This window comes from Heliconius melpomene, chromosome 4, assembly GCF_056956725.1.
Source record: "Heliconius melpomene rosina isolate 202511_hmr_F chromosome 4, ASM5695672v1, whole genome shotgun sequence".
In the NCBI taxonomy this organism is placed as follows: domain Eukaryota; kingdom Metazoa; phylum Arthropoda; class Insecta; order Lepidoptera; family Nymphalidae; genus Heliconius; species Heliconius melpomene.
Window position 1 is genome coordinate 219,419 of NC_140392.1, and position 21,648 is coordinate 241,066.

General features: G+C 37.4%; 1 protein-coding gene across 3 annotated transcripts; it reads left to right on the forward strand.

Moving 5' to 3' along the window:
- The first annotated feature begins 214 nt into the window (after window positions 1-214).
- Window positions 215-20,342, forward strand: LOC146539321 (uncharacterized). 3 transcript variants are annotated; one of them, XM_085184888.1, is made up of 7 exons: window positions 215-389; window positions 5,608-5,755; window positions 13,869-13,987; window positions 15,610-15,931; window positions 16,929-17,119; window positions 17,363-17,540; window positions 20,090-20,342. In XM_085184888.1, exons 2-7 carry the CDS (start codon window positions 5,704-5,706, stop codon window positions 20,212-20,214), a joined length of 987 nt encoding a protein of 328 aa, XP_085041014.1. In that variant the 5' UTR covers window positions 215-389; window positions 5,608-5,703; the 3' UTR covers window positions 20,215-20,342. The 3 variants fall into 3 exon arrangements, with proteins under 3 accessions (XP_085041014.1, XP_085041015.1, XP_085041013.1); XM_085184889.1 differs by lacking the exon at window positions 215-389 and adding an exon at window positions 5,455-5,527; XM_085184887.1 differs by lacking the exons at window positions 215-389; window positions 5,608-5,755 and adding an exon at window positions 7,150-7,219.
- The last annotated feature ends 1,306 nt before the right edge of the window (window positions 20,343-21,648 follow it).

Here is a 21,648-nt window from a genome sequence, read left to right on the forward strand (position 1 = left end):
ACAGCGTGAGGCTGATTTATAATTAATGGGTGTTGAAGGTACTCGTAAAGTGTAATACAAAAAATATGAAGGGCTGTGGTGGTGATGGGAGATGGAGATGCGTCATGCGTGCCACAAGCAGTGTGGCGCTCCTCCCCACTGGCGACGTGTCCCGGCGCGTCCCGGCGTGTCCCGGCGCTCCCGGCGTGACAGTGCCGCGTGCGTGCCCGCGGCGGACAGTCCCGAGCGTGTCGCCTGCGCCAACGCATGTGCTCCACATGTGGTGCTTTCACGAAATACTTCGATGTTATATCGAGACATGAACTTTGAAAATAAGTACGATAGTTTTAGTGATTAGCATATATATATATGCATTTGGAAAGTTCACGTTCCTTACCATCGTACCGGAGGTAGGTCGCTTTGTTAGACTGCCATATGTTCTAATACTATAACTCTGTTCTAAATACTATTGTTTTAAATTTATGAAACTAAGTACTTCACGATAGGTTCTTACGAGTATAGGTCAATGTAGAGATAAATTATGTGCTCATTTTTGATACATTTGTTTATTTATTTATATATACTTTATTGCACAAAATTACAAAAAAAACAATGTACAAAAGGCGGGCTTAACGCTAAAAGCATTCTCTCCCAGCCAACCTTGTCATGTGGGATAATGAGTATACAGGTGTGCAGAAGTAAAATATACATACATATACATACAATAAATATATAAATATACATATAATAAATAGTTATACATATAATATATAATTATAATAAAATATTACGGATATTATAAATAAAAGAAATAAATAAAATACATAAAAATATAAACCATATAATAATATAGCATACCATATATACTTGTCGTATTTATATTACAAAATTATATTATATATTATCCACATTAAATATATTTAGTGCATGTTTTTAAAAATGACAAAATTTTCATACGTTTTGTTTGAGCGTCCGTTATCATAGTTAAGATGTCCGGAAGAAACGGGATGTAACACACCCATAATGAGAATAACTGTAATTACTTATATCTACTATATCTTTGTTACATCTGGAAATCGTACGTTACTAATGTGCTGTGACGCTGGAGTCCAGCACCAGAAGCCGCACTGCAGGCCCTCATTCGCTATCACCAGCACCGAGGGTGCTGCCTGGTGTAACGTTGAAGGGGAGAGAGATTGTTATAGTGGCTTATCACACTAAGAGACCAACTGTGCTCGCCACTTTCAAAGAATTATATAAAAACTTTTAATAAGCAATTAAAAGTTTAATGATTTTATATAAAAAGTTTTTATATTCACAATAATTTGTTATAAAAAAATGTAAATCAACCTCTTTTTTAATAAAAAGATATATTTGAAAATTTATATATAGAACTAGCGCGAGTTGACAATTTAAAAAGGACGCTTGATGTGATGCAAATTTTGATGCGCAATTTTAGATTTGGAGCTGAAGAGGAAAGTGGTCCTCTAGAATAAAATATTGTATTATAATTTAAGATATACATTGTGCAAGGCTAATGGTATCTAACCCTGGAAGAAATATAAGTTCTGTAAAAGCCTTGAGGTGTTTGATTTCTTTACAGTAGTACCTACACTTTTATAAAATAATTAACATTATTGACAATTATATTTCGAAAATTTGAATGAATACGAATCAATACTCGAGTCCTGTCTCTTTTTATAACAATGGTAGAGTCCCTAGAGTCCCTAGAGTCCCCGCGGCGTAGCTCCGGCCCAATAGCACCAGCAGCTGGTGGCGACGGCGGACGGAGGACAGGCGACAGGGGACTCGCGTAACCTTTCCGCGATATTCCGGGCGCGCTATTTGCGGCGCATAGACCCGCTACGTATGGTCACGTACTCGCGTGCACCATCATATCTACATATTATTATTTTAAATGTAATTTTAAGAAGTCATATTACTCTTTAAATAAACTTATTCACTCACTTTTTTACAAATAATGTATTCAAAAAGTATTCGTGGTAATTTAAATTGTTTATTAAAAGTAAGCTCCAGGCCGGAGGAGGCGCCGACGTGGCCGGGAACATCAAAGCACTCTCTAGACTACTAAAGAGTGTACTTTATGCCCACTTTGTTCAAAACGAGAGACAGCAGCCGAGTCTCGTAGTCCACCGTGCTGTTTTATAGCAACAAAAATGCATTCAATTTTTCTACCACAAAAATTTAAACGTATTATGTAATATTATGTACTGGTCGAAGCTACATCCTGGTAGCCTCAGGCTGGAATCATTTATTCAGATAGACGAGTAGTTGGGATTATTAGAACCAACGAATGCGCTAGAACCACGGGAGTGTGCCAGACCCCGCGCGTCGACTTGGCGATGCGTCGAAACTAAAAAAAAAAAAAAAAAAAAAAAAAAAAAAAAAAAAAAAAAGGTTTAGCCCCCCATTTGAATCGATTGCGCCGGGTCCCAGAGCCGTAGCTCTAACCGTTCCAAAGATAGCTTTTCGATTAATTAAATGCCACTAGACGCGTCTCTTATCAGTCACCCTCATCAAGCTCGGGCCCGGCCTTATCGCTCGCTTCCCCGAATTGCTAACAACGAACCTACGTCACAGTGCAGTGTTGCTGTCTCTTTCTTGCATTACTTATCACCCAACGACACCACAGTGCCCGTCTCTTTGTCGCTATGTTGCCTAACAATTTGTTTATTAAAAACTTCTCATTTAATATGTAATTTCTATCATTTTAATTTAATAAAAATTGTATTTTTTACTATATAATGTTTCAAATAATGGTGCGCCGATGTAACAATATTTTGTTTATTAAAACTTCTCATTTAATATATATATTTTTATGAAATCTAACAATAAGAAATCGAAATGAGAGTACAAAAATGTAAAGAAATGTTCAACCTAACCTAACCTAAATCGCTTTCTACAAATGATTTTCTTATTACAATCTTTGTGAATTTATTTAGTCTAAATACTTCCATTGTATTTTTTACTATATAATGTTTCAAATAATGGTGCGCCGATGTAACAATATTTTGTTTATTAAAACTTCTCATTTAATATATATATTTTTATGAAATCTAACAATAAGAAATCGAAATGAGAGTACAAAAATGTAAAGAAATGTTCAACCTAACCTAACCTAAATCGCTTTCTACAAATGATTTTCTTATTACAATCTTTGTGAATTTATTTAGTCTAAATACTTCCATTGTATTTTTTACTATATAATGTTTCAAATAATGGTGCGCCGATGTAACAATATTTTGTTTATTAAAACTTCTCATTTAATATATATATTTTTATGAAATCTAACAATAAGAAATCGAAATGAGAGTATAAAAATGTAAAGAAATGTTCAACCTAACCTAACCTAAATCGCTTTCTACAAATGATTTTCTTATTACAATCTTTGTGAATTTATTTAGTCTAAATACTTCCATTGTATTTTTTACTATATAATGTTTCAAATAATGGTGCGCCGACGTAACAATATTTTGTTTATTAAAACTTCTCATTTAATATATATATTTTTATGAAATCTAACAATAAGAAATCGAAATGAGAGTATAAAAATGTAAAGAAATGTTCAACCTAACCTAACCTAAATCGCTTTCTACAAATGATTTTCTTATTACAATCTTTGTGAATTTATTTAGTCTAAATACTTCCATTGTATTTTTTACTATATAATGTTTCAAATAATGGTGCGCCGACGTAACAATATTTTGTTTATTAAAACTTCTCATTTAATATATATATTTTTATGAAATCTAACAATAAGAAATCGAAATGAGAGTATAAAAATGTAAAGAAATGTTCAACCTAACCTAACCTAAATCGCTTTCTACAAATGATTTTCTTATTACAATCTTTGTGAATTTATTTAGTCTAAATACTTCCATTGTATTTTTTACTATATAATGTTTCAAATAATGGTGCGCCGACGTAACAATATTTTGTTTATTAAAACTTCTCATTTAATATATATATTTTTATGAAATCTAACAATAAGAAATCGAAATGAGAGTATAAAAATGTAAAGAAATGTTCAACCTAACCTAACCTAAATCGCTTTCTACAAATGATTTTCTTATTACAATCTTTGTGAATTTATTTAGTCTAAATACTTCCATTGTATTTTTTACTATATAATGTTTCAAATAATGGTGCGCCGACGTAACAATATTTTGTTTATTAAAACTTCTCATTTAATATATATATTTTTATGAAATCTAACAATAAGAAATCGAAATGAGAGTATAAAAATGTAAAGAAATGTTCAACCTAACCTAACCTAAATCGCTTTCTACAAATGATTTTCTTATTACAATCTTTGTGAATTTATTTAGTCTAAATACTTCCATTGTATTTTTTACTATATAATGTTTCAAATAATGGTGCGCCGATGTAACAATATTTTGTTTATTAAAACTTCTCATTTAATATATATATTTTTATGAAATCTAACAATAAGAAATCGAAATGAGAGTATAAAAATGTAAAGAAATGTTCAACCTAACCTAACCTAAATCGCTTTCTACAAATGATTTTCTTATTACAATCTTTGTGAATTTATTTAGTCTAAATACTTCCATTGTATTTTTTACTATATAATGTTTCAAATAATGGTGCGCCGACGTAACAATATTTTGTTTATTAAAACTTCTCATTTAATATATATATTTTTATGAAATCTAACAATAAGAAATCGAAATGAGAGTATAAAAATGTAAAGAAATGTTCAACCTAACCTAACCTAAGAATAAAAATCTTTTGTTTATTAAAAACTTCTCATTTAATATATATATTTTCGATTTATTTTTTAGTTGTTATTGTGGAATTTTAGACATGCTCAAACTTGTAACAGATTTGCTATTACTAACGCCATTGTTTCTTTATTAGTCATAAGTGATAAGCATACAGTTTGAATATTATCGTTATCACTTCCGGTATTTTAATCGCAAACGCATCGCCAAGTCGACGCGCGGGGTCTGGCACACTCCCGTGGTTCTAGCGCATTCGTTGGTTCTGGCGCGTGCGCCAGAACCAACGAATCCCAACTACTTAGACGAGGGTTCGGCAGATGCGGCACACACCTAGTTCTCAACCTGGTCCTACTACTCAAGTCGCACTTATGTATTACGAGAGACATGTGTGTGTTTTACTACTCCGATAATAATTTGTAGAGATCGGTGCTCCGTACGTACGTACGTATGAGATAGTTCATATTTAATTGATAATTAAAATTTAAGTACATAATTATAGGCCACATGTGGGAGACCGTAGATAACCGTGAGTGCCGCAACGCGACAAACAACATTGTGTCACCTTCATATAGTAAAAATTGAAAGTGGTTAAATTTAATCCAGTATTTGCACAGCAAAACTTAAAACCTTTTACATGAGGGGCTTATCTCATATCACTTCTTTCTCCAATTAGATACTCATTCACATTGCTGGTTCCGGGGGGGGAGGGGGGGGGGGGGGATTGCAGCTCTGGATTGGTGTAATCACATAGATAGTTTTTTATCTTAAACAGAAATGAGTAGGTACGGTCAGACCCTGAAACTGTCGTATTGGGCGATATGAGGATGACTGTTTTTTGATTAAACAATTGTTACTGTTTCAGGTGACAACTGAGGAAACTAGGGGATGGGGAGGAAAAGGACAATAGTGTGTCAAGTGCGAGTCGATAATTAGTGCATTGTGTAGTGTGTGTGCAGGCATGTGTGTGTGCGTGTTGCTGCTGCTAGTGGCCGCCATGCCGGCGCTCGCGGGTGAGTACTGCGCTTGTCGTGTACATTTGATTATGTGAGCATTTGAATATACTGTAATAAGAACAATCATGTAGCAAACTACAACTATCAGTAATATGTGATTGACCATCCAAGTCCCTCCCTCCCCCCCTTCCGCCATCCGTCCAACTAAATACCCATAAAAGCTGTTATTGGCGCTGTGTGCTGTGACGTCACTGCACAGTGCACACATGGCGCGGACTCGTCATGGGCTCGTATCGCATACAGTTCAGTTTTTTCGATTAAATACGCCTTTAAACGTTACAGCCGTGAACAACGGGACTTAATTATAGAAGATTGAGTATTGAGTTAACAAGGTGGTTGGTGGAGAGTGGGGAACGGAGTGTCTTAATACGAGGTTCCTTCTGCTATGCGCGAGATACAGCGGTAAGTTGAAAAAATATGTGTATACGAGTACGTTAACAGTAAATCGATCACTCCATCTCTCCATCCTCCATCTGTAACTCTACTACCTACGAGGTGGCGTGCGGGAGGGGGGGGACGACCCTGGGGTGCCCTGCTCAGCGGACGCGGAGTACGATTGATTGATTATCCTGAAACTGAGCAATTACGCCGACACCTATAACGTCTCTATCAACATGTGGTGCAGATGGAACTATGCCAAGACTTCATTTTTAATAACATTATAATAGTCCGTCCAATAAAATATTATTATATTTTCAATGTCCCCTATAAAATTAGTTTGCTATTGCGAGTTTCGCTTAGAGTAAAGAGAGAACTAGAGAAAGTAGAGCGCGAGTTTGGCATTTTACGAAATATATATATAGAAAGATGATTCTGCTCTCGTTTTTAATTTTGTATTAATACGGCAAGTGAATGCACGGGTCACCTGGTGGCAAGTGAACACCGCCGCCAGGTGCGCATTGAGGCATTTGAGGTGGCGGTAGATTGTATCGACCTGGACACAGCCGCAGGTAAGCCATTCCACAGTTGTGTGGTGCGTGGGTGGCTGGGTGGAAGTCCCTGCAGAACTGCACAGTAGTGGAGTGTCACGTATCTAGGTCGAGAGGATAATATATTCGTTACTTGGACGATTTCTAAACAGTGACTTTACATACATAACAGAATATCACGTTTTATCTATAAACTATTTCATTTGAAGTCACAACCCTAAAGTGGAGTAGAGCCTCCTGGTAAACAATCACCATGTTTAGGACAAAAGATATAAAGAACAAAATCACATCACTATCTAATCTTATTTTCAAAGTTTAGATAGTGATGTGATTGCATAACAATGAGTGTAAATGAAGTCGACGTCACTGTGACTGCACATGCACCTGTGCGGGGGTGCGGGCGGGGGGCGGGGGGCCGGCCGTTTATATTTAGTGAGTGTTGTTTTGTTCCAAATCATTAGTGCATTCCGCAAGTTGTTTGTTTTCGCGATGGTATATGTTAATGAAGTTCTTCGTGCGCGCTGCTATCTGTGTAAATATTGACATCGTTACACGCTACCGATAAACAAATATCTACCGACCTGACGCTCGTTCAGTGCACTCCCTACCGGTACTGCCAGCGCGCGTTTACTTGTTTCGTAATACATTTTAAAAGGGGTTCATCTCAACGTAGCTCGTAAGATTTCCTAAAATAAATAATATTTTGTATAATTTTTATGTTTTATTAATGTATTAGGTGTAATCACACTGTAAAAGAGTACACTACTCCTTTTTCTTGTAAATGTTATAGCATATTAATGAAGTCACCAAAAAGATACTACCACATGATGAAAAAATATATATAAGTAAATATACCGACAGATAAAGTGGTAATTTTTTGCGCGTGAGTCACCACAATGCGCACGCGCCTCGTGCCGGGCCCCCCCTCCCGCGCCCCCGCCCCCCGCCCCCCGCAGCCCGCAGTGCGCGGTCACTTCCGACCGACAACTAATGAACCAAACCAACCTCCTCGTAGTGACTTGGCACCGCTGCACTGGCGCGCCGCGACATCCGGAATAGAGGAAAGAATCTTATTTTTATTGCGTGTAGGCGAAATGACTTAACTTCCTCCGCGGCCGTGAGTCACTCTCCAGATGGTGGTGCATGATTTCATCAAAGACAAGTGGAGCGTTCCGTTTAAAACGAGTGCTCTGTTTTACGAGGGCGAGGGCAAACATTTGGAATATGTAGCGGGAATGTCCCGCGCCCGCTTGCCCGCCCGCCCGCATCACGGCAGGAGTCACGCTGGTGTTTACTGGAGCACGCCATTAGAATGCGTACATCATTTGTTTTGTTAGCGCTGATCAAAGACGCGTCCCTCGGCGCCCGTGAATTAGCACGAGCTCATGCACGCCGTCACATTGTAGAAAATTAATAGTTACAATTTTTTTTGCTTAAATTATTTTTGCTTGTTTTTTCTTTAATTTGCCTAAAACTTTTTTATTAAACATGTTTTTAAGTATTTTTGATGGTGATTAAAAATATACAGTACTTATACAAATACAGATTTCCCCATTTTTTTGTAATATAAGACAAAACTGCAGAATGATTGTTTGACTGCATCAATTACATCCCTTATTTAATAAAAACATGAAGTAATGTTACCTGCATTAATTAAAAGAATAATTATGCCTACCTCCATACCGTGTTACCCCTCTGATGCGGGTACAACCTTCTACACTTTAGTATTTTAAAAAGTTTATGTGATTTATTTTTATCTATGGATGAAAAATTATTATGAGGCCACTAATCTATATATATAAAAAAGGACTTGTCCTCACTGACTGAGGTAAGACGCACGCACAGCCTTAACCGCTGATGGTAGAAACGTGAAATTTGGACAAAAGTTTACTTTCGTAATCTGGACATCCACTAAGAAGGGATTTTGAAAAATTTTAACCCTAAAGGGGTGAAATAGGGGTTGAAAGTTTGTATGGAAAAAAAATTAAAACGTCACCGATTTTTATAAAATTTGAAATTTAGATTTTTAAAAGTATTTAATTGAACACGTGTTTCATCGTTTTCTAGAATTCTTCCCCTAAGGGTGCAAATAAGGGGATGAAAGTTTGTATGGAAAAATTCTTAAATCGCCACCGATTTGTATAAAATTTGAAATTTAGACTCTTAAAAATATTTCATTGAACACATGTTTCATGGGTTATTAGAATTCACCCCTAAATACGCAAGCGAAGCAGCGCGCGTCCGCTAGTCTATATATATAAAAAGACTTGTTCCCACTGACTGAGGTAAGACGCACGCACAGTCGTAACCGCTGTGCGTAGAAACTTGAAATTCCACATCATCCACTAGGAAGGGACTTTGAAAAATTTTAACCCTACAGGGGTGAAATAGGGGTTGAAAGTTTGTATGGATTTATACAAACTTTCAACCCCTATTTCACCCCTTTTTTAAATCGCCACCACTTTTTATAAAATTTGAAATTCAGACTCTTAAAGATTCATTCATCTTCATTGAACACGTGTTTCGTCGTTTTTTAGAATACACCTCCTAATAAGGGGTTGAAAGTTTGTATGGAAAAATCTTTAATTATAGAATATTAGGCTCTTAAAAATATTTAATTAAACACGTGTTTCATGGTTTATTATGATTAACCCCTAAGGGTACAAATTAGCAGGCGAGACTGCGCGAGTCCGCTAGTAATTCAATAAATTGATTTTTAACAAAAAGAAAAACGAACTAAAAAGTGAAAAATAATTTTATAAAGATTTTATAATTTTGAAATCTGGATTCGGGAACCTCTGGCTTATTTGCAGTCGGTTGAAAATGAGAATATCTTCTTTTTTGAAGTTCGTTAAAAAAGAAATACTACGATGAGAAATCTCACTTTTGACACCAATTTTAACAGTGTTTTCCCTTGTAACTATTACAGTGCAATTGTAATTTTTACCGAAAAAAAAAACCTTGTTCAATTTCAACCGGATCCCATAATCAGAACTTAACCAAACTTTCACCAAACTGTCCTTGAAGTTTATCATTTCAAATAAAAAAAGAGTTATCGAAATCGGTTGGCGCGACATTGAGGTATTCGACCCTTTGTCGCGCACATACCTAATGGAAATTCAAGACTTATGTGATTTTTTCATAGATACCATTATCAAAAATAGACCAAAAAATGAGACCACACGGGAAGCACTAGCTTTCAAATAAAAAAATCATCAAATTCGGTTCACCGAATCAAAAGTTTTGAAGTAAAAAACATAAAAAAAAACAGTCGAATTGATAACCTCTTTTTCGTGCAGAAGTCGGTTAAAAACACTCTTGCTTTAAATTTTACGACATACTATATCTCTCGCATCTGTCCTAGTTGCCCACATTGACTGCTCTTAGTGCGGCCCTGTCGTCTATCGTCGTTAGTGATTGTCTTGAGATGACAATATCCCATGTATCCACTACATCCTACGACAAATTATTTGTATTTTGCCCTTTTATTTAGATTTGTTATAATAATACGTTAATGTTATTGAATAGTACGTTTACCGGTGACGTAGCGGGTGTCTGTAGGGGACGACGGGGACGACGGGGACGACGGGGACAATGGGGACGACGGGGGACCCGCGGGCGAGCGCCACACACGGTGCCGCCCTAATTGTACGCACGTGCACTAACAATGGAGTGTGATCGAATATTTCAAAACAAAAGACTGTCGAGTACCCCCGTACCGAGTACACTCTGTAATACGGCTTGTTTGAGATACAAACTAAAACGGCCTTAAAATGTAAGGGCTTTATGAAATCTTATTACATTTTTAACACGTGTTTAACGTTACAGCAGTTTTAAATATAGATTAGCTATAATAATTTAATGTCCATCGTAGAGCTAATTATGCACGCAGATACAATTATTTGTTGGCGTATGAAAATAAATGATTCTAATTATAGTTTTAATGTTGGCTTTAAATAAAAGTATTAGAAGAATAATTTATTAGTGTTAAGACAATTCGCTTTCTATTTTTCATTAAAATTCATCAACTCGGAATATATCGAAAATTCGGCGGAAATTGATGAACGTAGCGTCTTAACACGACGTTCTCTTTGTTAGCCCTACTACGTGCGAGAGGCGGCGTGAATCTAAAAAAAATATAGATATGTACGCATTTTCCTTCTTTCTTCTATATATATAAAATCGAAAGGTCACTCACTCATCACGAAATCTCAGAAACTACACGTGCTAGGAATCTGAAATTTTGCATAGGAGTTACTTATAGGACGTAGGTGCTCGCTAAGACGGGAATTTGCAATATTCGACTTCTAAGGGGTTGTTTTTGGGGTTGAAAGTTTGTATGAAACTTCGTTACTACAAATTCTAGGAGTCTCAAATTTTGCATAGACGTCACTAGGACGTAGTCATGGAGACAGAAATTAATAATAACATAGTTCACGCGGGTGAAACCGCGAGCGGGCCGCTAGTTTATAATAATTCTATTGCAAAAAAAATTGAAATAAGAAACTTATTAAGATACATATCGAGATTTTTTATATGGCCCATTTAAAAATGTGGAAATTCTAAACTCCGAGTTTTGACCAGACGCTGTCAGCTCGTTATAATGAAAATCAATTAAACATAAGAGAGTAATCGCATAATTCGCAGCTTCAGTCAAAAAATATATACAGGATGTAATATAACCTTTCCAATACACTTCCCCCTCATATATGTTCAGGGATTATCAATTATCGAATATTTAAGAATTTGTATTTTTATTTAAAAGCTTTCATGGGCTGTAGCTGAAGTCTTATTATGAGAATTGACGACATTTAAATCGATTTGGGAATAGAAATAACATTTCACAAGAACATTTTTAACGGGCGTAACATTTATAGCACCTTAGCATTCCTACGCCAAAATCCGCCATATCCCAAACGCTCTTTGTCAAGAACATTTTTAGGAGAACAATTCGTAAATTTTCAGGTAAAATTTAATAAAGCTTGTTATCATTTTTATAGTATTATTCCACACTTAAGAAAGAATTTTTTTTTTATAACTTACGAATTATATGATAATAGATATAATATAGTCATAGTAGATGACACCATACGTCACAATAGATGGCCTGAGGCAGCCTACCTATCCTATCAACATGTATTAGTTGGAGCTCGAGAGGAAATCCTGGACGAGTCCAGCTGCGAGCAAAGTGCGAGGAGTTGTAGAGTATAGTACGATCAACTATCAACGAGTAGTGGCCACCCTGAAGTTAGCTGCTCTTCTAATGTCATTACGCAATGCATAAGAATCGTAAAACCTAAGTTCAGAGCGGCCACGACTCTTCGATCGTACTTTAGCTAGTTATGTTTGTGTGTCAATTTATATAAATATCGCAAAGCCGCGATGAAGTGTTGAAATGCTAATAATGCGAGGCCGGTCGTTCCTTTTCCCCCCCATTGCCCCCCGCCGCCCGCGCAGTTCCGCGCATTGCCCACCACACTCACGTACTATCATTTAAGTACGCTTATCTCTAAGCGTACTTAAATGATAGTATCGTAAGTAGTATCGTAGGTATATACTTAAATAGTGTCTTATCACTTTACATTTAATTATCTTATCAATTGCTAAACTTTGCTTACCTCTTATAGGTATATAATTATAATTATTATGAAGAATAAAATAAACAAACTAATGTAGGCCACCTTCGTATGAAAACATAAAATTTTCATGAGCACGAGCAGGCGAGGCCCGCGTCCGCTACTTCCGCAACGATGCACAACCATTCACGAAACCTTTATGATAATGTTTCTGTACAAAAATAAGTGCAATCACCATCAATAATATGTCTGTTCATTTTAATAGCTTAAATTATAGTACTACGACTGGGAAGTTTCAAAACGGCGACAATATAAATAAAACGTTTGTAAAAAATATTAAATGGACACAAATAAACTCTTTAAACTTGCATTAAAACTATTTTCTGAACAACCATTATATGAATATTGTTTTAATAATCCTACATTCCGGATATTAATTACAGCTCTCCCCCCACTCGCTGACAAGGGCAAGGTGTGCCCTTCATCAACTCCTGCACGCCAGCATCGACTGTTCCGTCTTTAGGTCAACACCGCTAATATACATATACTCGTGTGATACTCTACATCTTTAGCTGTTCCATATAAATTAATCTATATATATAAAATCGAAAGGTCACTCACTCATCACGAAATCTCAGAAGCTACATGTGCTAGGAATCTCAAATTTTGCATAGCAGTTACTTATAGGACGTAGATGCTCGCTAAGACGGGAATTTGCAATATTCGACTTCTAAGACGTTGTTTTTGGGGTTGAAAGTTTGTATGAAACTTCGTTAGTACAAATGCTAGGAGTCTCAAATTTGGCATAGACGTCACTAGGACGTAGTCATGGAGACAGAAATTAATAATAACATAGTTCACGCGGGTGAAACCGCGAGCGGGCCGCTAGTAGTGTATATAAAGTACATTGTAATTTTCCTTATTAATTACATATAAATTTTTATAGACTTCCAATTGTTGTTACATTACATTATTTTTTACATTTTTACGCAAATAAATGAGTGTCTACTTCAAACTCAACAACTCCACAACGAACTAAATTTTATTTTAAAAGACCATTCTTATTACAACTTGGTAAATTATAAAAAATACTAAAAATATTTCATTGAAGCTAACCGAGTAACGACAACTGTATAGTATAGCGCCATCTTCATATTTTAGTTTCAACTGGCTCCAACCTCAGGCTGGAACCCCTCATAAGCTGGTGCCGGGGGGTGGTGAGTGGTGGTTAGCTCCATCGCTATAGATGGGGTTGATTTTAAAACATATTGTCAATATAAAGTAACACACGCACTTAAATACTATTCGAACTGTTTTGCGAAGAGATTGATTCTAGCACGAAACAATTTATTATTGTATTATAAACGTTATATTATTTATTAAGTACAAATGTGAGAATAATTTTAGGTATTAATGAAATTGATTTCTTTATTTTAAAAAAATATTAATAAGTTCAATTAATTCTGTAGTTCCATCTGGCGAAGCCGCGGGCAGGTGACAAATTGAAAATAAAAATGTGCAACAATTCCTTCATATATAAAACACAAGTTAAAGTGATTGTTAATTTGTTATATTATCATTAATTTACTGGACTACTGCCCGCAGGCCCGCGCGCGGCGCTGCCGGGGCCGGCCTTCGCCCCGCGGCAGCAGGCGGCCGTGCTGGCGCGCGTCGGGGACAGCGCCGCGCTGCGCTGCCGCGTGCTGCGCCTCGCCGACAGAGTGGTAAACGAACTACATATATCTATACATAATATGTCAATATGTCATGAGGCCAGTCGTGGTGCCTTAACACTAGGTTTCCTCTGTCTGCTGTCTGCTGTCTGCTGTGTGCAGGATACGTGCGTGCGTGAAGCTGACTTATATCATGTTTAGATTGGAGTTAGTTATTGTGTGTCAAGCTGATAAAGCTGTCCTTTGCAATAAACGACGGCTGTGACTATTGAGATTATATATTTTAATATATTTTCTTGGGAAATACAATCAAATAATTCAGTCAGATTTCGATTTCGATCTAAACGATGTTTCTATCAATATCTGGTTAGCTAGGTTTATACGAGGCGAGGCGAGGCGTCTGCGAGGACAGCAGAAGCTATCTAAACATAACACTTGTGATACATTTGCTGGCGGGTCATGTCACATTCCAAAGGTACAACGTTCTAAATTAGACCGCTCCTAGTTACACGTGAAACTACTGGAACCATCAAAGCTATACAAGAGTACGATGAAATATGTAGAGTGGCGCCCGACTCCCGACTCTCGACCCACGAGCAACGCTAAATACTAAAAATACGCAATGCCAATGTCACGAGGCTCTTTTTCCCTAATCCCCCCCCCCCTTCTCCCATCTGCCTCTCATGGATTTCCGCTTGTTTATTTTCATACTTCCGTTCTGACACCGACCACGGCCTTTACCAATCAAACTTAACGTTATATATTGGCAGTTCGTTCAATCCCAATGAGCGAGTGTGCATTGAGAATTTGAGAAGCATGTTTGCAACATATCGAATAGTTTAACTTTATTGGCGCCATTAGCGGTGGGCGACGGCGCCTAGAATAGACGCAAACAAATAGGAACATGCTCACTTTTAGTTTCCCGGATGGAAATACCTGAGGTATGAGTCGAGAGGAAATAGATAGAATTATAGTGTAGGTCGCTGGTGGCACGCGCGCTCGGGGTCCTTGGGGGACGTCACGCGGCTAAATGCGGCCTGGAGATGTCGTCGGTCATCGACTCGCGCCCGATATAGCGACACGCGCTCCGGAAGTGCTCGATGCCAGCTCCTCCCACCTCCTCCCACCTCCTCCACGCTCCACTACAGCTCCACTACTGCTCTACTACTACTATTTGCCGTTATATTTATAAATATCTTCGCATAAAGATGCTTCCTCATTTTGTTATTGGGTGATAATATCAGGTGTAATTTATGTTTGTTTCTAATAACAATATTACGATTTATTTATTTAATAAGTACTAATAAATTTTCTGTAATAGAAAAGTTCTTTACAAATGTTCTACAGATAAACAATAAACGTTTAACATACTGTAAATATAGGATATAGGATTAAGTAATGCTTTACAGATTGAGGAGGTGAGGTGGCGCGGGGGCCCAAGTGACTGTAAACACGACTATTTGAGGGTTCGATCTTCTCTCGAGGAAATTAAATATTTATAAAATTTATATTTTAATTTCTTCGCTCTGGTGTCGAGGCAAACCGCGGCGTTCTGCCACTGCAATGCCTCCAGAACTCGGCGAAAAATGGGGAACGGAGTGTCTTAACACTAGGTTCCTTCTGCCTACGTGTGTGGGATACGTGAAGCTGACCTATTTTTAATTTATTACCAGGTATCATGGGTTAGGTCAAGTGACCTTCAGATAATGACACACGCGGGCTACGTGTTTACGGCGGACTCACGCGTGTCGTGCTCGGAGGCGCCGGCGGGGCCCGAGGTCGCAGAGGTCGCAGAGGTCGCAGAGGGCGCAGAGGCCGCAGAGGCCACAGAGGAGCGCTACGACGTGCTGACGTCGCGCGACGACGGCTGGCAGCGCGCGGGCTCCGTGCACACGCTGCGCATAGAGCGCCTGCGGGAGGCAGACTCCGGAAGATACGAGTGTCAAATCAACACCGAGCCGAAGCTTAGTTTGTTTTTCAACTTAACTGTTGTAGGCAAGTCGTAATGATACTTTTTGATAGCCCATATTACTTCGGAGGAGCTTATAGATTAATCAATAATAGCTGTATATTTTTAACCGACTTCTGTAAGAAAAGGAGGTTATCAATTCGACTGTTTTTTTAAATTTTTTTTTATGTTTGTTACATATCATATATTTCTATATTTTGAACTCTAAAAATTCTTTTTTATTTGCTTTATTTTTTTTCTATAACATTTCCACGATCCAGTGGTACAACATGTGTTTAACCACTTCGCTTTTGCTGGCAAAAAGTGATATTGGTATTTTAGCTTAACCCTAGGGATATCCCTAATTTATGCGGCTGCTACCAAACCCTTCATAGGTCAGTCCTATTCGCTCCTGACCGCTGTGTCATAGTGACGCCTGTATTACAAGTAAATATTGATGTTGGGGCGGACTTGGAGATGTTTCATATTCTTTCATTTAGTGCAGGGGTTCTCATCACACTAAAATTTAAATTGTTCGCGGACCATTTCTAGGCTTCTGTGGACCACTTGTTGGGAACAACTGATTTAACATAACATAACATAAAAACTCTTTATTTCACACCATATTAAACATATTTAACAAAAACAAAAAAAATCGTACAAAAAATAAATGTGAAAGGGCGGCCTTATCACTAAAAGTGATCTCTTCCAGGCAACCTAATCTTAGAAGAATCAATTTAAAAGACAGGGCATGGCGCTATCAAACATATATATATTTATACACTGCATAAATACTATCTCATAAAGTACATACAATACACATACATAATAAAAATAAATAAATAAATAAGTAAATAAATAAATAAATAGAATAAGTGCACAGATACATGACAATTACGTTGAAATATATAAAAATACTACATACTAAGATAGTAAACTGATTTAGTGCAAAATAAACTATTTTGACACCCTTATGCCACATTATTTAAATAAAACGTAGCTTGTCAATAAGTGAATGCTGATGTCAGCCGTACGTTCCTGCAGCAGAGGCCTCGCTGCCGACGGTGGTGGTGCGCGCATTGGGCGCGGGCGGCGCGGTGCGGGGCGAGGCGGGGGGCGCGGCGCGGCTGGCGTGCGAGGCGCGCTACGAGCCCGCGCCGGCGCCCGCGCTGCAGGCCGCGCTGCCGTCGCTCAGGATACGCTGGACGCACGAGGGGGAGACGCTGGACCCACAAGTTAGTTGGAACTTTAGTTTGTTCTCCTTGTCGTACTATCCTGTATTCCAATCATCAATATTAAAATTGATACGTAGGTATGAAAATAATGTAGATCATAGGAAATTATTATCTTTTTTCTCATATTATTTATATATATAATAAATGTCTTAAGGAATTATTCGACCCATCTCGGTATCATTAACTCAAAATGTTTCATTACGTCCCTATATACTCAATCATACTACAATATACAATGCGCAGAGTCCTCGCGGCGGCCTCTCGCTGGACACGGAGCGCTGGGCGGCGCGCGCGGTGTCGCGGCTCACGCTGGCGGCCCTGAGCGCGCGCGACGCCGGCCGCTACGAGTGCGCGGCCGCGGGGCACAGCGCCGCGCTGCGCCTGCGCGTGCATGGGCCCGACGACGACTACCAGATACCAGGTAAGGAACACACGCTGTTTAATGAACGTGTGATACTTATGAGTTTCATTCGCTTAATATCACCTGTTGTTGATAACTAGATTTATCAAAATTAAGTTCTGGTCGAGGTTTAAATATTATATTACGAAATCAAACAAATTAAATGGTCAAGTCGGGTAAAGTAGCTATAGTCAACATGGAGCAACTTTAGGTAGAAGCTGAAGCAGCACTTAAAATATCAGCTACGGTTTGAACATCGGCAAATGTCACTTAAGCATATGTGGGTAAATACAGCTTAAAATGCAAAATGAAAAGAAAAAAATCTATATCTATTTTATAAGAAAGACGTGCATATGGAAGGAGAAGACAATAGACAAAACGCCTGAGATTAAAATTAGAAAAAGTAGTTGAACTAACTATCGACTTCAAAGTCGACCTAATTCAGATTTGATCGCGGCCTCCTTGGACTCGCTCGTGGCCCAGACGACACGGTCACACTCGTACACTGTATACGGCGCTCTATACACTATCTCGTGTTTATCTTTTTATGTAAATATATTATTTATCTACATTGGCTGCCATCGTCGTCACAAATTAAACTATTTTCTTAGTCTTTATTATTAGCTTATTAAACATCTTGTTTCTACATGATTATGAGATTAATTTTAAAAGTAGTTAAAAATATATATACTATATTATATAACTTAAACTTAACTTAACATCACGCTTTATCCCTAGCGGGGTAGTCAGAGAGAACGGAGTGTCAAACGCTACGGTCTCTGCATACCTCTTTCGCCTCGGTCACTTTCATTAACCTCTTCATACATGTCCTTCGGGGGGTCCTCATGCTTTTTACGTGACCTTCCTCCAGTATCTTTGATACTGTGTTTTCGAAGGTCAACCGAGGTCTCCCCCTAACTCTCTTGCCAATCACTTTTCCATCATAAATCTTTTTTGCTATTCTTTCATCACTCATTTGTTCGACGTACCCAAACCAGCTGAACATGTTCTTCTTCATTCTTACCATAACATCCTCGCAAGTACCTGCCATTCTGTGTATCTCTTTATTGCGGATTCGATCAGCTAAGATGACTCCGCATATCCTACGAAGTGATGGCATCTCCATGGCATTCATCTTTCTTTCATTCTTCTTCTGTAATACACACGTTTCGCTGTCGTATAACAACGTCGGAACCAACACTGCATTGATGAGACGGCGAAACGTCAGCACAGCTGCGCGTTTTGCCGAACACAACAGCTAAGGCTCCGTTAACCCTGTTACCGGCAGCTATACGCCTTTCCACATCCATCTCGTATCTTAAATCTCTACTGAACAAACTTCTAAGTATACCACCTCATTCACTTGTTCTAATATCTTACCATTCATACTGATATTGCATTCCGTCCTCTCTTCGTTTCTTTCAAATACCAGAACTGTTGTCTTACTCGCATTCAGGCTTAGACTTTTATTTTCACACCCTTCTTTCAGAGTCTATGATGCCTGCAACTAGCATTCTGATGATGCAATGAGCACTGCATCGTCTGCGTAAAGTAGGCAATTCACATTCAAGTCACCTACTTTCACTCCCATATCACTTTGCTTCACTCCTTGGAGACTATATTATATTTTTTTAAAAGTCAATAATCCCTCCTACTTTCGCTCTTTAAGTAAGTTAATTTATATAATATAGAAAATATTATCTTCAGTTTTATTTGAAATGAATCCTACAATAATTAAATATTATTTATCTATTTATTGAAATTATCAAAAATACACCTCCATAGGTGTCAGACACTATAGACTATCAGACAAAGCCAAAGTGGGTTCATATATTATCAAGGAATATTAATTGTATCATATTGTTTTAAAGATAAAAGAGAATTATATTAAGAAAATAATTTAGAAAATTGCAACAAAATATTTTCAGTCTCTTTTCTTCTGTACTAGAATGACAATAGTACTGGCGCTGTATCTAACGAGCACTCCGCCAGTTATTCGGGTCACTTCGAATTAGAAAATGAGGAGAAATTAAACCGCGAAGGTCACACAAATAATTTGTTAAATTTATTGTTTTTCCTCATTCGTTTTGTTCGACTCTGGCATCGTTGAAGCCGCGTCGTTAAGAAATAGGTACCTGCTGTAAAACATTTTTGTGTAATTTGCCAAAGAATTTCGTAATTATAAAGCTTGTCGGCTTTTTAGAAGTAACACGTGGGCTGAAAGTCGTGCTTGAAACTCATTGTCGTAGGGTTACGTTTTATTAGAAAGATGATATATTAAAATAATGATTGGTGATACTAAAAACAACGTTTTTTCTCGTATAGCAGGGCAGGCACAATGGAGAATGATGAAAGACTCGATAGCAGAACTAGAGGCCGCTTAGTGTTCTTACCAGAGCGAGGATATATAAATAACTTATTCAGTCGATTGGAAATTGACCCCGGAACCGCCGTGTCCATACAGACGCTGTGCCGCTCCGCTATAAAGATCTCTTGAACGAGTAAAAAGATTGAAATTTAAATAGTTTTATTTATATTTAATAAATAAATGAATGTTTTCTGTATAACAGAAGAAGACGAAGCTGAGATGGAGCGCATGCAGCGCGACCAGGCAGTGGCGCGAGTGAGCGCGGCCGTGCGGCATTCCTGGGCAGCACTCCCGCTGCTGCTGCTACTGCTGCTCGCCGCCACGTGACACCTGCCTCATTGCCTGCCTCAGTACCGGGCAGTGCCGGGTAGTACCAGGTAGTGCCGGGTAGTACCGCGTAGTAGCCGAATGTTGTACATATACTATAGATGTAAATATATAACTAGTACATATAATGTGCCGTTTAATTTTTTAAACGTCATAGAACATCAATGTTTTCTTAAAGAAATACATACAACAATGACAACTTCTTTTAATTTTAAAAGTCACTTGAAAAGGTCTCGAAAAGATTCCAATCTTTGATAATTACTATAAAATTTTATCACATTTTGTGTGTATTTTTAACCGACTTCTGTAAGAAAAGGAGGTTATCAATTCGACTGTATTTTTTTTTTTTTTTTTTTTTTTTTTTTATGTTTGTTACCTCATAACTTTTAACTGGGTGGACCGATTTTGATAATTTTTTTTTTATTTGAAAGGTATAGCTTCCCGAATGGTCCCATTTTTTTTTGGGCCATATCTGACAGTGGTATCCATGAGAAAATCACATAAGTCTTAAATTTGCATTATGCATGTGCGCGACTAATAGCCGAATAACTCAATGTCGCGCCAACCGATTTTGATGATTCTTTTTTTATTTGAAAGGATACACTTCAAGGATAATTTGGTGAAAGTTTGGTTAGGTTTCGATTATGGAATCCGGAGAAAATTGAGAAAGTTTGTTTTTTTTGGTCAAAAATTAATTATACTGTAATAGTTACAAGCAAAAACTTTTTAAATTGATGTCAGAAGTGAGATTCCTGATCGTTGCATTTCTTTTCAACCAATCTCAAAAAAGAGGATGTTCTCATTTTCAACCAACTTCAAAAAAGGGAGATTCCGAATTCACCCGAATACTTTTTATGTTTGTTCTTGTCAATATACCAAAATGTAACTTTGCACAAAAATAATAACTAATTAAATGAAGTTTTACATAGAACAATCACAACCACTCGTTGACAACCACTACCACCACCATCACCACTCTTTCAAGAAGCATCATTTTAAGATCTACCCATCACTAAAAATCGTAAAATAAATTAATTTTTAACAAAAACAAAAACCGACTTCTAACAACGAACTAAAAAGTGAAAAATAATTATATAAAGATTTTATAATTTTGAAGTCGGTGTCAAACTAATGCTACAACACCTTTACTACAATATCTAATTACTAAGCCTGTTTGTTTTACTTGGCACCGACTTCAAAATTATAAAATCTTTATATAATTATTTTTCACTTTTTAGTCCGTTGTTAGAAGTCGGTTTTTGTTTTTGTTAAAAATTAATTTTATTTCATCATATTTAGATTTTTTAAACACGGCTTCACGCTGTTTCCCGCACACAGCAGGCTAGGCAGAGGGAACCTAGTAGAGTTAGATTATGAACTGTACTTTAAATCTTATATTCTCGTATTATACTCGTTACACAAACAATAAAAAGA

Excerpts from the sequence above, each read along its gene's own strand:
- LOC146539321 (XM_085184888.1), top strand. The coding sequence starts at position 5,704 with ATGTGTGTGTGCGTGTTGCTGCTGCTAGTGGCCGCCATGCCGGCGCTC. Across the intron at positions 5,756-13,868 it reads CGCCATGCCGGCGCTCGCGG|GCCCGCGCGCGGCGCTGCCG; the intron begins GTGAGTACTGCG and ends TACTGCCCGCAG. Across the intron at positions 17,541-20,089 it reads CGACGACTACCAGATACCAG|AAGAAGACGAAGCTGAGATG; the intron begins GTAAGGAACACA and ends TCTGTATAACAG.